Source organism: Apus apus, chromosome 7 (genome assembly GCF_020740795.1).
Source record: "Apus apus isolate bApuApu2 chromosome 7, bApuApu2.pri.cur, whole genome shotgun sequence".
NCBI classification, from domain to species: domain Eukaryota; kingdom Metazoa; phylum Chordata; class Aves; order Apodiformes; family Apodidae; genus Apus; species Apus apus.
The window spans coordinates 29,995,088-30,010,542 of NC_067288.1; the positions used below are offsets into that span (position 1 = coordinate 29,995,088).

General features: G+C 45.5%; 1 protein-coding gene across 3 annotated transcripts in view; it reads left to right on the plus strand.

The window, feature by feature from the left end:
• The window catches only part of DNAJC6 (DnaJ heat shock protein family (Hsp40) member C6), a 44,535-nt gene that overhangs the window by 25,942 nt on the left and 3,138 nt on the right, over positions 1–15,455 (plus strand). For all 3 annotated transcript variants that reach the window (XM_051625495.1, XM_051625494.1, XM_051625496.1), the window contains 13 exons: positions 1,215–1,337; positions 4,300–4,433; positions 5,177–5,371; positions 5,751–5,868; positions 6,111–6,190; positions 6,347–6,540; positions 6,627–6,707; positions 7,517–7,963; positions 9,855–10,007; positions 11,293–11,361; positions 12,054–12,188; positions 14,266–14,517; positions 15,305–15,450. In XM_051625495.1, the coding sequence (XP_051481455.1) occupies positions 1,215–1,337; positions 4,300–4,433; positions 5,177–5,371; positions 5,751–5,868; positions 6,111–6,190; positions 6,347–6,540; positions 6,627–6,707; positions 7,517–7,963; positions 9,855–10,007; positions 11,293–11,361; positions 12,054–12,188; positions 14,266–14,517; positions 15,305–15,450 (2,127 nt within the window). The remainder of the gene's footprint in view (positions 1–1,214; positions 1,338–4,299; positions 4,434–5,176; positions 5,372–5,750; positions 5,869–6,110; positions 6,191–6,346; positions 6,541–6,626; positions 6,708–7,516; positions 7,964–9,854; positions 10,008–11,292; positions 11,362–12,053; positions 12,189–14,265; positions 14,518–15,304; positions 15,451–15,455) is intronic.

The window sequence follows — 15,455 nt, forward strand, 5'->3', positions numbered from 1 at the left end:
GTGGAGATGAAAAATTGCCATGACTTTAAAAAGCCATTAGACAAATATCTAATTAGATGTTAGATCACAAAAATCTCCCAAATGTTACAGGGAGGTCTGCCAGCTCCAGTGGGGTGGATGTGCTGGGTTTGGTTGTGCTTCCTCCTTGCCCTACCTTTCTATTCTCTGGGTGTCCTTGGAGCTGTTGTTTGAGACAAAAAACAGCTTGGTACTTCTCCAGTTTGAGTCAGGATGCCTGTTCTGCTGTAAGATGTTGTGCAGGTGTGTGTGTAGGAACCTTAAATACAAGTATGGAACCTGGAGCACTTCCTCTGAGAGATGGAATGGTATGGAAATCATATGGCTATTTAAGAACATCTGGGCAAACCATCTCCTTCCTGCTCCCATTCTCCTTAACCAGCATCCAAATGCCAGCTGAGACAGAAAGAACCAATTCTTTGTCTGAGGACCAGCCTCATGAAATTTCTTCTTTAAATTTATTTTAGCCAGAAATGTCTTTTTTTTTCTTTTTTTTTTTTTAAAGAAAAGCTATTTCAATTAAAGCCAGCTGCACCAGCAGTGTCTGCAGAGGGTTATTTGATGTGCTGTTTGAGGCTGCTGGGGCTGTTCTTGGGAGAAGTGTTACGACTCAGAAGTATCTCATTGATAAATAGTAACTAGACATACTTTAAGACTCTTGGGTTTCCAGGCTTTAAGAAGTGGTTCCTTTTCCTGGCTCATATCTTAACCATACTTGCTCAGACATGACTTTTTTTTTTTTAACAGAAGTTTCCCTTTCATCAGTCTAATATCTGCAAAATAGGGCCTGAAAATCCTATAACACAAAATGACTGAGAACAACAGATGCTCAGTGTCCTTTGCAAATCAGAGCCACGGGTTTTAGGGGCAAGCTGTACAAAGGCTTTAGAGCAGAAATCATTGTGCTGCTGCAGGACTGGAGTGGTAGGAAAAGCTCCTCAAGATAATCTGACTGGGAATGTACATTTCTGACAATACATCAACATGATGTTATTGAACTGAGAGAACAAAACTTTTTGCTTGTCTTCTTATACTTCATGGAAGTCACTGAGTGGAATGATGCATGAGAAGAGATGCAGTAGGTCTCAAGCACAGAACTCCAGGTTGTTAAAGAGAAGAAGTTTCTTGGCAGAAAGCATTTGTCAGAGCATGACATGCTCAGTGCTCTTATGAGCTGTGTTTTGTTCACCCTGTAGGTCTCTGAATGTAGCTGGCCAGTACGACAAGCCCCCAGTCTGCACAACCTCTACGCTGTCTGCAAGAACATGCACAACTGGCTACAGCAGAACCCCAAAAACGTGTGTGTCATCCACTGCATGGTGAGTGCACCAAAAGGTAACCACATCTTCAGACCCACAGGTCATGAGTCATTTTGCACACTGCATGTCCAGAGGCTGTGTATATGGGTGGGGATAATTTTTAACAGGAAAATAAGTGAAACAAAGTGGACCCCCCCAGAAAGGGGCTTCATCTGCCATGTGCAGCTACATAGGATCAAGCACAGAATGCCAGGCTGGAAGGGACCTCAAGGTTCATCTGCCCCAACCTTTCTAGGTAGGAACACTGTTTAGATGAGATGGCCCAGCACCCTGTCGAGCTGAGCCTGAAAAGTGTCCAGTGTTGGGGAATCCACCACTTCCCTGGGGAGATTATTCCAATGTCCCACTGTTCTCATAGTGAAAAACTTTCTTCTAATGTCCAGTTGGGATCTCCACAGGAGTAACTTGCACCCATTACTCCTTGTCTTTTCCATGGGTAAAAAGGGAGGCTCCATCTTCTTGGTAGCCACCCCTAAGTGCTGGAACATAGCCATAAGATCTCCCCTGAGCCACCTTTTCTCCAGGCTGAACAAAGCCTGTTCTCTCAGCTTTCATACAGCAGGCTTCTCAGTCCTTTGGAGAAGAGGAGACTGAGGGGGGGATCTCATCAGTGCTTATCAATATCTCTAGAGGGTGTCAGGAGGGTGGGGACAGACTCTTTTCTGCAGTGTCCAATGACAGGACAAGGGGTAATGGGCAGAAGCTGGAGCACAGAAGGTTCAAGTTAAACATAAGGAAAAACTTCTTTACTGTGAGGGTGACAGAGCCCTGGATCAATCTGTCCAGGGAGGTTGTGGAGTCTCCTTCTCTGGAGACATTCCAAACCCATCTGGACCTGTTCTTGTGTGATCTGCTGTAGGTGATCCTGATCTAACAGGGAGGTTGGACTAGATGGTCTTCAGAGGTGTCTTCCAACACTAATGACTCTATGACTTTGGTCATAGCTAAGCTGGAAGAGCTGACACTGAATGAGAAGCAGGAAAGCAAGTTAAGAGAGGTCACAATTGTTCTAGCAGTGAACTATTAGACATGATGCATAGTAAAAAGGCTTGAACTCCACCTGAGAACTGAGTGTGAGGGCTGTCAGCCTGCTGTGGCTTTGTTTTCTTGTAAGTAGTAGCAGGACAAAACACAGCCTCTAGACCAAAGCTTCCTGATGGAAGCTGGGGAGAAAACACACAGCAGGAAGTTCTGTCAAAGTGTGAAACTGAGATTGGTGAAGTCTCTTGTGGTCACTACTTGTCAGGTCTGGCTGAAGTCCAGTTGCCTTCTGCTCCTCTTTGTGCCCCACAGCTCATGTGGTTGTTACACCCCCCCGTTAGGGGTTACTGAGCATTGGGCAAAGTGGAGATAGGATGCAGGGGAGTGGGGTGATTCTGTATGACTAACTGGTCATTTACCCCATACAACCTTTACTGTGGACACTAAAGCCCCAAAGGAGTTCTGGTTTGCTCCTGGAGCCTGCATCAAATCCAGGAGGCTGTCAGCCCTGATCAGCAGAAATGGAAAGGAATGGGGGAAATGACTGATCCCAAACTGCCCAGACCTTACAGACAAATCTGGCATTTCTGCTGTGAGTAGCACAGCCAGAGGCTAAGGGATAGAAATCCCATTCAAACAGATGAAGAGGCACTTGATGCCTCCAGCCCTGAAAATCCAACTCAAGAATCAGACTTTTGCTGTTCTTTGAGCAGTGAATATCTGAATACTGTAAAGGACAGTTTTCAACACTTTCTAATCAGTCTGCAGGAGCCCACTTAGTTTATATGAACTTGAGAGATATTTTGAGAGCAATTGGCAGGGGCTGAAGCTTAAAGAAGCAAATGGCCTGTTAACCTTGAGCATGTGCTCAGGCCCAGGAGGTTACTATGGTCTGGATCAGCTCTGGTATGGTAAATCCTACAGTATTGCTGGAGTGAATCATAGAATCCCAGGCTGGAAGAGACCTCAAGGATTATCTGGTCCAAACTTGCTTGGCAAAATCACAGTCTAGACAAGACCATGCCTGAAATAAGTAACTGTGAGGAGCCTGGGTAACTTCTAACTTGTGCTTCAGACTTTGAGGGTGACTGCCTGCCTAGTGGGGCAGTAGGTTTCCCATCCCTTACTTTTAAATGAGCCTTGACTTCTGGGATCTGGCTCTGACAAGTGGGAGATGAGCTGGGTACCACTCTGGTAGCACCAGCCAGGCTCTTGTACCCATCCCTGTGCTGTGGATGTGCATCCAAAGCTAAGCAGGCAGCAGACCCAGGTTTTGTGGGTAGGGCTTTTTGTTTGGCTCACCAGAGTTGGGTTATGGTCCATATGGCTTATTGCTTCCAATGTTCCTGGGTATAGCAAGGACCTGAAGCACTGGAGATACTCTGATTCTTTCCTGCTCCTTCTGTATTTTTGGTCTTTTTGTATCAGTCTGACTCAGCCAACACACTTCCCTTCATCATCACCTTAAATAAAAGGCAGACCTGTTCAGGAGCAATCTGTAGGTTGAGGGCTGTGGAGCTGTTTGGGTGAGGGAACCCTGGGCTGGGTTTCTTCTGTTTGTGAACTCTTTCAGGTTAACCTTTATGAGATGACTGCCTGCAGCTGTGGGACATTTGTACTCTGGCCCCTGTGTTCGGCTCCAGGCCTATGTTTGAAATAATTGTAATATAACGGCTTGGGAGCAGCCTTGAAACACCAACATTTGTAGACAAAATGTACTTCTGGGCTTTCAAAACAAGTCTAAACCATCCTCAGTTTTGGCTGCCTTATGGATATTATCTTAACTTTGATCCTGGCCAGGGCCACTCGCTGAAGTCATAGGTTAATAAAACGACAGTACTGGAAATTCCTCATTCTCATATGGTCTCACTCCTGGTCTTTCAGAAGAAATCATTTTATATGATTTACAGAAGAGCAGAGAGTGTTCTGCTGAAACTTCAAGGAGGTCTCTGACTCTTACACATTTTCCTCCCCCTTACAGGATGGCCGTGCAGCCTCAGCCGTCCTGGTCAGCGCCATGTTCTGTTTCTGTCACCTCTTCTCTAATCCAGGCCCTGCTGTGCAGCTGCTCAACACAAAGAGACCTGGGATTGTGCTGTGGCCATCTCACAGGAGGTAAGGTACCCTGGCCAAAGGCCATGTTCCTCACACTAAAACCTGCCCAAGCAGGACTTGTGCGTCAGCCACAGCTCTTAGCTTTGACATATCTCAAGGGACATTTCTGGCTACTTCCAATTTACCCACATTGATACAAGAGTAATGGAGGAACAAAGTCAAGTATTACAATAGATTTGTTCCTGGTTCAGGAAAGCTGACAAACTTGTAGTTAACAGGGCCTGGGTGAACCCCTCTCCAAACCCCTCTCCCTATGTCAGCTTCATCCTTGCAGGAGTTTACAGTGTAAAAATGTCTTTTTTACAATGTCCATTAAGGCAGAGGAAAAAATGCCTGTCAGAGCAAACCTGGGAGTGTTATGTATGTAACAGTGATGACCCTTCAGTACAGGACTAACAAAGTAATTAATCTGCTATGGGTGTGTAAAATAGAAGGTAAACTTCTACTGATGAACCAGAAAAAAAGTGCTCAGCATCTTCTCTCCTAAAAGGTGAGGGGAAATGATCTTCAGCTCAGAGCTAAAGGCCAATTTCCTTCCTCTTGAGCTCCAGTTCTTGTAATTAAATAAAAATAGGAGTATAGATTTTTGTGCCAGTTTTAAGGATGCTGAAGTACCTGGAAACTCCAGTCCTGGAACCATGAAAGGACTGCACTTTCACTGGATTTCAAGATAGACTTCAAGCTCAGAATGAAAATCAATTCCTTAGGATGGAGATGTCAGCAGTGGCTTTCTCTGTCTGCAGATACATAGGATACATTTGTGATCTGATAGCAGACAAACCCATCATTCCTCACTGCAAACCACTCACTATCAAGTCAGTCACCCTCAGCCCAGTTCCCTGTTTCAACAAGCAGCGAAACGGGTGCCGGCCCTTCTGCGACATTCTCAGCGGGGAAACCAGGATCCTCACCACTTCCCAGGAGTATGAAAGAATGAAGTGAGTTGCTGTGATCTCCTCCCTACCACCCTTAGCAGCTTAACTCAAGGGGGCTTCTGTTTTGCTGTAAAGTGTCTACTCCCTGTGCTGCAGCCCTTGCCAAACTGCCTGAGAGATGGTGTGCATGCATTGATTGAAAGCTGGTGCCTAGAGTGAGTCTGAAGTGCCACGTGGTGGGACACGCTCACAGAGATAGTCCAGGGCTGACTTGGTTTCCCCTGTGAAAAATTTCTGTTTCAGCTAAGCCTAACATGAAGCAGAGCACTGAATGCACCTTCTGCTTGCTTGGCTGGAACATGAGATGGCAGCTTTTGGTGGTGGGTGGCATTGGCACTGTGGAGGGAGCTTAACTGTGGATTTCCTTCTCTTCCCCTCAAAGAGAATACCGTGTGCAAGAAGGGAAAGTCCTAATCCCACTGGGAGCCACTGTCCATGGAGATGTTGTTGTTTCTGTCTACCACATGAGATCAACCATTGGGGGACGGCTTCAAGCAAAAGTAGGAGTTCATTCTCCTCTTAATTTGTTATTGGTGCTGTTGGCTGTAGAGATGAGACTTCCCTGGAGCCTCTGCTGAAAGTGAAATGGCCTCATAATTTCCTGAGGTTACAAACCTGTAGCTCTAATGTATTCAGTGTGAACAGATATGGTTTTGATCAACTTCTACATTTGTTTACAATTTAAAACTTTAATTTCATGAATTTCAGCACTCGTTCAGCCTGGTGCTCTGTGTTTTTTCAGATGACCAACACACAAATATTCCAAATTCAGTTTCATACTGGATTCATAGCCCTGGGAACAACCACACTCAAATTCACCAAGTGAGTATTTGAAGCTGAATGCTAATCCCACCTGAAGCATAAGAGCCTTCTGAAGGCTGAAGGAGAATATTCACACGTGAAATGTGCCAAGTCCTTGATAGAGCTTTGCAGAAATATCCTTTCCCTTTTAACTGAACAACTCCTGTCCCCATTTAGACCTGAACTGGATGCCTGTGACTCTCCAGACAAATATCCTCAGCTCTTTCATGTTATACTGGAGATAGAAATACAATCTAATGATAGACAAACGGAATTAACTCCCCCATGGGAGAACTTCACGACAAAAGACATCAATCCAACCATTCTCTTCTCCTCTCATCAGGAGCATCAGGACACTCTTGCTCTGGCAGGTAAGAGCCACACAGATTTACTCACTGAATTTACATGTCTATCTGAGTGCTGGATTTCTTTATTGATTTGGTGCTTTGTGCTGCAGGTAGAGGTCCCAGTGATTCACCCCAGGACAACCTGAGAAATGTTGGTCAGAGTGCATTCTTCTCATCTCTCAGCTGGCAAGGTATGCAGACTTGGTCTTCAAAGTAAAATCTGCTTTGAACAAGATAAACAGCTTTCCCCCCCTCCCTGGAGCAGAGAGTCAGGCTGAAGGATCTCACTGTAACATGTCTTTCCCATTAGGTCACAGGGTACTGCTGGTCACACCCTGTTTTGCAATTGAGAGGGAATTAATTTCCTACACTGTCCCCTTCAAACATCTCCTGCTTATGCTGGACATGACAATTACTGACATCTTTCTGGTGTTAAGCTTTGCCCTAGGCCTCCTCCATGCTAAAACCAAAATTAAGCTGATTTTTCATGATGTTGCACTTCACATATAGTGTGAGAGTGTTTGTCTGAGACACCATTTAAGAGTGCCGAACACCTTGAAAATCTCCCGGTGCTGCTGCATGCAGGGCTCCTCCTCCATGCTAGGTAGGAACCTGGTGGATGAGATCCTTGTGGGCACAGCTAGGAGGGTGGTTTATGACCCTACTCCTTTCCCATGAATCTTGTTTTGCCTGGATTTTGAGGCATGGCTGGAGGTCATCCTGGATGCTTGGGCCTGACCAGAAACTCATTCAGCTGATACCTGTGAGCATTCCCCTGGCTGGGTCTTCAGGCTTGAGGAGAGTCCCTTAAACTCTGTGCTTCCTGATCCATAAAGACTTGAGTTTAATCTTTGCAAAGGACTCCTCTATTTTAAAATCCAGCAAAATGCTGCTGTGGTTTTCTCTGTAGTTTTTTGTTCTGCGTGTAAGCTGATTTTTACAGAACCTTTGTGATGACCAAACTAACAGCTACCTAATTTTATTTTTGATCATCATTTAGATCAGAAATCTGACAAAAGTAGCTCTCACCCCACCTCAGAAGATCGAGCAGCGCTGGTGCATGAGGAAAGCGAACAGTCAGATGACGAACTCTTGTCCCTTTCCAGTCAGCACAGTAATGCCAGTGGTGACAAGCCTCATGGGACACCAAAACACAGCAAAAAGCAGCAGGAGCCTCCAGCACCACCTCCCCCTGAAGATGTGGACCTGCTGGGCCTGGATGGTAGCCCTATGAGCAAGAGTTTTCCCTCGCAGCCCACTGCTGCCCCTTCTAACTCAGACTTGCTGAATGATTTGTTTGGGGTTGGTGGGCCAAGTTCCCAGAGTCAAAGTGGACAGCCTGCTGCTGAGGAGGTCTTCCATGTTGGAGGACCTGGATCTGTGCACTCAACTCCTCGGCGTTCTGCAGCTTCGGCATCCCCATCCCCGTCCCCACGGGTAGGAGAAGGTAATAGTGACTATGGCTAGAGCAAGACTTGGTGGGGCACATGCTTTGGGGAGCCCACCTGGGTGATCTGCTCTGAGCAGTTGGATTCTCTTGGAGACTCTCATTTCATCAAAACTAAGAGCTGTGAGGGATCTTGAGAGGCCAGCCAGCTCCTCTGCTTTGAGAAAGGAGTTGGTGCATCTTCACAGTCAAAACCACAAACCAGATTATCTAGTTTGTTCCCTAAAGTCTCTCCTGGAGCTTGCCCAAGTGTGTGGCTGGCTCCTTATGCTGACAGCCACTGCAGAGCATCACTTTTGCTTTTACTGTGTGTCCAATAATGCATATGAGGAGAATATGTATTAATTTTAAAAAGCCTCTTGGGTTTTGGGTAGACCCATGGCAGTTTGAATTTAATTTCTTTCTTAACTTAAAGGAGTTTAGGGCTATGATGCTGACCCTGGACTATGAAATATGGCTCCTTCTGTTTCTGGTCTTTCTGCAGACAAGACAGAAAATACAAGATCTATTTCTTCAAAGGCAGGTTGAGACCAGGCTGGCAGAAGGAGTAGCTGAACAGACATGAGAAAGGGATCTTTGGGAGGGCTGAGTGACTGGAGGAGGGGAAGTGAAAAATCCCTTGTAAATGAACACGTGAAGAGCCCAATCCAAGTTGCTCAGATTCTCTGAGGGCCTCTGGAGTAGTCTTGCCAAAGGGAAAAAGGAAACAAGTGGGTGAATCTGACAGCAGTAGGTCTGAGGGCACAGCCTCCCTGTGTTTGGTTTGGCCTAATCCTTCACATTAGGGTTTGAGAGCTGACATTGTCCATGTCTACCTGATTCCAAGAGCACAGGCTGCTTACTTAACATTTGCTCAGCAATTAAGAAATTAAAGCATTTACAATGCCTGCCAACTTTCCTGTGCAGAAATTGCATGTTTTCATCTTGTTGAGGAGGTGCAGGCTTGGTTGATGCTGGGGCTGATCTGGCTGGTTGAGACACCTTACAAGGCAGAGATGCAGCAGCAGGAAAAGGTTTCTGGATTTTGCCATCGGGCCAGATTGGTGCTTGAAAGAGGAAGGAAAAGTATCCTACAGCTCAGTTGTGCCAAGCTAGGAAAGCTTGTGAGATAAGTGAAGAGTAATAACTTATTAAGTAATCTAAACAGTGAGTAACACAATGAGTAGCATCATTAACACAATGTGTAGTGTCTCAGGATTGTCTTTCTTACAGCAGTACAGATCACATCTCTGTTCAATGTGCTTGTCACCCTAATGTTGTTGGCAAGTAAGGATTTAAGTGACTTCAGAGGGGTTTCTTTTGCTCGGATTTGTTGGGTTTTCTACATGAAAGACAGTAGGCCAAACAAATTGATCAAAAATGGAGTTTGGAAACAACCTTGATTTATTTTTTTTAACAAGTGATGCTGTGGAGGAAAGATACCAGTTATTTTCTACAGCTGTGTCTGAAAGATGGTCCTTTTACCTTGACATGTGTAACCCTGGCAGACTAGAATAATCTTGGACAGTGTTCAGCTCCTGAGAGGAAGCAGGAATTGTGCCAGCGTGGTAACTCCAAGCTCCAGGCTGCCCCCCTCCATCCATTTATGCACTGGCAGTATGTGCAAGATGAAACTTTATCTGAAGTGTCTAAGTATCAAAATACTTGCTTTGACTGCTCCGAAATTCAGCCCCTCGGAAAAGACAGATGGGATCAACAAATGTGTTGCCATGACCAAATCATGTGGCTCTCTAGGGTAGTGGTATTTTCCAGTTATTCTCCGACAGTCATGCTGTCTCCTGTTTGGTACCTGCAGGTATCAGGTTTTCTTCTCCACACTCCAGTGTCTTTCCCCTGAAGCACATTCATTATACAAGTTAATGAGTTAGTTTTCTCAAATATGTTTTTGCAGCAACTGCCTTTGATCCATTTGGAAGTAGCCCTAAGCAAACTGGTCCAGACCTCCTGGGTTCCTTTCTTGGTTCATCAACTGTCCCTGGTGATCCTTTCCTTCAAGCAACAAGAAGTCCTTCACCAACTGTGCACAGCGATCCCTTTCACATGGGTAAGAAAGTGAGGCTCGTCTGGTGTATTAAGTAAACATGAAATACTGGCTTTAAATAGTGATGGAGCCATTAAGGACAAGCTGCTGCTTACCATAAAATGAGACTAAACCACAGAAACCCCACTAAACAGGAAAGAGCTCTTTTTTTTTTTTGTCTCTAGACTTAAAGCATATTCATGATTTGAAGTGTGGTAGGATGAGACTTGTTTTGCTCAAAGTCTTATCCTTAATTAATAAGCTATTTGTATACATGAAAAAAGAGACCACGAAGAATGTCTGCTTGCATATTCCTGTGGTTATGAGGTCTCATTTAAACCACACTGCCATTAATTGAGTGAAACAGAGCACAGCATGCTAAGCCTGCTAGAGAAAACCTAAGTCCTTTGGTAATATTAGTTACAGGCGTCTGCTTTCTTTACATCTGATACTAATCCTGACCAAATTCATAGCTGAATTTTACTCTTATTTGAAGAGAAGGAATTTTTTTTCCATTCTTATTGCACTTTTTTCTTCTCTTCCTTTGTTTGCACAGTCCCTAAGTTGCCCCCTTCTTCCCCTGCACCACAATTTAATGCTGCAGCCTTCCCTGAAGCACATCCAGATACAAATTTGTCTGACCATCTAATGTATGTCCCTTGGGTGCACCAGACTTGCTGAAAAGCCACAATGACAAAGGAGGGACCTAACGTGCTGCTGGCATCCTTGCTTTGCCCAACTTGAGTATCAGATATTCACTCCATGAATAAGACGTTTGGGTCATGCTTGGAGCTGGCTGCACTAATGAGAGGAATTTAAATGGTATCCCAGCATGAGGAGGTATTAAATGACAGTCCTAGTGTCTATGGATAATGAAATGCTGCAGGGTGAACTGCATGGATCTACAGGCTGTGTTTGAGACAGGCCTAAAGGAAGGACTGTGTGTTCTTTCTCATTTGTATCTGGGGGGGGATGTTGTGCTGCCTTTTTCTCCGTCCTTGCCCTCTGCATGTAGAATATTCCTTTGGGTTGAGACTTATTCAGAAATGCTAAACTTGTGTTATTGTGGTGGTAAGGTTTTTAGAAATAAGTACATAAAGCCTCTGACTATCAAATGACCACTGTAAATCTGCATCCTTCCCCTGAGCTCTGTATAGTACCAGAACAGAAATAAATGTTAAATTTGTGATGCCTGTTGTGAGGGACACTATGCTGGCTCTCCTGCTCCTTGCCCCCGCTTCCTAAATGCTGTATTATGTTGGTTTTGCTCTACTGCTTTGAGATATTTATATGCAACCATTCTGCTTAGCTTCTAGCACACCAACAGTTTCCATACAACCAGATGTTTCCAGTGGTTGGGACTGGCCCAACAAACCAGGTATGTATTAGAAAAATGCAGAACACTTCTCAAAAACCCTTAAGGAGCCCCAAAAGAGGAGAGGCAGATAGAAGATGCTACCAGTGATGGCAGGGAATGTGTTCCCATTTTCTGCTACTATGATACAAAAAAACCTTCAATCAGGATCTTAGTCTCATCTCAATTGTCTGGTCTTCCAGTCATCCAAGTGAGGATCTGGTTAGAGACTACTGAACTCTTTCTGTTCAAAAATCTAAGTTTCCTCCCTCAAGAAACAAAGGCCTGAAGCAGGACAGGTGCTTGGTGAGGGTATACAAAGTGTGTTTCATTCCAATGAAGAGCCAGATAAACCTGGAGAGTGCTATGCTTTCCTGGGATGCCAATAAGCAATAGCATGATTCTTTCTAATCTTTAGAGTGTATATATGTCCTACCAAAAGCTGCTTCCTGAAGGCTTCTACTTCTTAATATATATAACTGCCATAATTGCTCTGTCACCACAGTCTATGGAATGTTTTTGTTGCTGAGCCTCATTGGGAGGGGGTGTATAATGAGTCTGGGCCAAGGCTGAGTTGAGACTGCTTAGGAACCTGACAATAGTACACTTAATTTTAACAGCAGTCATCTAACGTGACTGAGCGCTGGGTAAGGGCTGCACTTGGGTAAAATAGAGGTAAAAACTGAGTTATCTTTTCTTTTTTTTTTTTCTCTAAGGTGGCTTAGGCATGGGAAGTAAGTCAGCTGCCACCAGTCCTACAGGATCCCTCCATAGCACTCCCACTCATCAGCCTAAACCCCAAACACTGGATCCATTTGCTGATCTGGGAACTCTTGGAGCAAGTTTAGCAGGTTTGCATCCCTCATTTAATAAAAAACAATTACCAGCTTGCTCTGCTTTAGAGAACTAGGATGGACAGCCTGGTATGCAACAGAGCCCTGTGGGTCCTCTCAGCTTGCCTGCATGCCACTGCTGCTTTTGTTTTTCCTCCTGCCTAACTCTCTGCAAGTTCTCACAAATCTGTGCTTTTACTGGTCCTCCATCAAAAAAATCTAACAACTTGTTGGGACCTTCACTCCATGGATTGCAAAGCATGACCTGCGTCTAAGTCCAAACAGTCCCTGGCTAAGGATGCTCTGTGTTTAACTTCAACTGCAGAACTGTTGCTGCAGCCCTTGGAGCAGTGCCTGGGAGGAGACTGGCTCTTCAGAGCTACTGAGGTCCTTGAGGAATTGTTTCCTTCTAGGCTTGACTAATTTTTGTCCTTTATGAGGAAACCTGTGGAACCTCACTAATCTGCCTCTAACCTGCAGTACTATCTAAAGGTGGAGTCTGAATCCCATTTCTTTTGCACCTGGCTACAAAGGACTGTTTGCTTGACTGCTTAGACAAGAATTTTCTCCTTGTTTTATCTCAGAACATGATCAGCAAACCCTTGACCCCTGTGTTAGAAAGGCAGCTATGACAAATTATTTGCATTTTCCTTAAAACCCAGCATGTCAGCATCTCTGACTCTGGTAAATAGATTTTTCTTCCCTTTGTCAGTGCCCTCAGCTCTTTGCAAGCCATTGTGGTTTGATCTGATGTTTGTTTCCCCCCTTTGCGTCAGTACCAGCATGGTTTTGGAATCAGGTTTCCCAGTTCCCTCTGCTGGATCACTAGCTGCTCTGCAGGAGCAAAATAAAAAGTATGCCAAGTCCCATGTCAGAGCCATCGAGGTGCTTTTAAAACATGTATTCTGCAGCAAAGTTATGGAGTTTGAAAACAAATGACTTGGCATCTACAGGATATTTAACCACATTTGTTATTCCTGACTAAGTCAAAAGAACTTAATCCAGTTTCCATGACATGCTTCAGGGCTCAAAGTTGAGTGTGCATGTTAGTCTCAAATAATAAAACATGAACACTGTGCACATCTAGCACAAACTAAGCCAGAGGAGCATCTCCTAAAGGAATACAGTGCTGAAACCCACAACTCTGTGGGACAGTATTTACATCAACACAGCACATGGAAATACTATTCCAATATACTTCAACTTGATGTTGCCACCATAGCAGCTCAGGTTCCTAGTCAGCTGCATGCAGCTTTCCCTGTGTTTCCCCAACAAGCAACTACTCCCCATTCCTGTCCAGCCTTCCAAGGCAGGGGCTGTCTTTGAAGCCTCTTACAGAGCAGTGACAGGAAAGTTGAAGGGCTTTGCTTGATGTTGCAAAAATAAGGCAGACCTGAAGATAGAAGCCAGCTGCCTTGGGATTTGTTTGAAATCATAGAATGGTTTGGGTTGGAAGGAACCTTAAAGATCAGCCAGTCCCAACCCCCTGCATGGGCACGGACACCTCCAACCAGCCCAGGTTGCTCCAAGCCCCATCCAGCCTGCCCTTCAACACTGCCAGGGATGGGGCAGCTACAGCTTGTCTGGGCAACCTGGGCCAGGGTCTCACCCCCCTCATTGTAAAAAAACTTCTAAGATCTAACCTAAATCTCCTCTCTTTCAGCTTGAAACCACTTCCCCTTGTCTTATCACTATGTGCCCTTGTAAAAAATCCCTCTCCAGTTTTAAAGGTGTGTTTCCAATCACACCCTGATGTCTGCAGTGTTTTGGGGTTAGTTTTGTTTCTGTTAACGCTTGAGATGTGTCCTGTGATTCCATGGTGCCAGCTGAGTGTTGCTGCACTCTTGCCCCCTCAGCAAGGGTGCTTTTCTTTAAAAGAAATGTAGCTATAGTGCGTAGCAACATGATTTAAGCACTGAACAGGCTATGACAGGGGGATTTAGGTTGTGGTTGGACTTGAAGATCTTCATTCGAGGTCCCTTCCAAACAGGATGATTCTATGATTCTAAGGGTTTGGGCTCCCTTTCAGAAGGCAACCCAGAAGGCAAGGAGGTTTGCTAATGCCCACTCTCCCTCCTTTCCCCCTGCTCCACAGGAGGCCCTTCTTTTGCCAGCAAACCCACCACACCCACGGGCATGGGGGGCGGGTTCCCCCCGTCTCCGCAGAAGCCCTGTCCCCAGCCCATGGGTGGCAGCGGGTGGCAGCAGGGAGCTGGCTACGGCTGGCAGCAGGCCCAGCCCAAGCCCCAGCCTCACGCCTCGCCCCAGAACAAGCCCAACTACAACGTGAGCTTCTCAGCCGTGCCCGGCGCGCAGGGCGAGCGCGGGAAAGGACCAGCTAACGCCGGTAAGCTGCTGGGAGTGCCTCCTGCTCGTGTGGCTTCGTGTTCAAACACCTCCAGGGGTAGGCTCTGAGCAACTCAAGTCACGCCCATTGCTTGAGGATATATCAAGTTCAACGCTAGCTGTCCTGTCCGAAACTCTAAAGCATGCTAGTGCTGAGGGAATGCTGGATTCTGAGTGGGCTTCAATAATAATAATAATGATATAATGTGAAGAACGACAGGACTTAGGGGAGATGGCCTGAAGTTGCCCAGGGGAGGTTTAGACTAGAGATTAGGAAGAATTTTTTTACTGCAAGAGTGGTCAGGCCCTGGAACAGGCTGCCCAGGGAGGTGGTGGAATCACCAGCCCTGGAGGGATTCAAGAAGCATGTGGATGTGGCACTTCAGGGCATGCTCTGGTGGGCATGGGGGAGGTCTTTTGTGGGTTGTGTGGCTGTGAGTTTGGGAGTTGAGGTGTTGTTGGTTTGGGCGTTTTTGTTTGTGGTGTTTGCTCGTTGTTTGGTTTGGGTTTTTTTTGTTGTTAGGGTTTTGTTTGTTAGGGTGGGTTGAATTGTCATCCCCCCCTGCTGGGTGGATGGTTGGGCTAGGTAATCTTAGAGGTCTTTTCCACGCCTGAGGATTCTGTGGTTCTGTAATAGTAATTCCAAAGCAGCAGTAGCCTCTTGTGTGAGAACCTACATAGCACTGGGATGTTGTTACAGTGAAAAGTGCGGGGGTGGCTCTGGTAGCAAAGCATTGTTAAATTAACCTATGTAGTGAAAGCAACTTCAAATGTTTTTGTTTTTCAAGATTCAAAACCAAAAGTGTCTGCAGATTTTGAAGACCTATTGTCTGGTCAAGGCTTTAATGCTCACAAGGACAAGAAGGGCCCCAAAACAATAGCTGAGATGAGAAAAGAAGAAATGGCTAAGGAGATGGACCCTGAGAAGCTAAAAGTAAG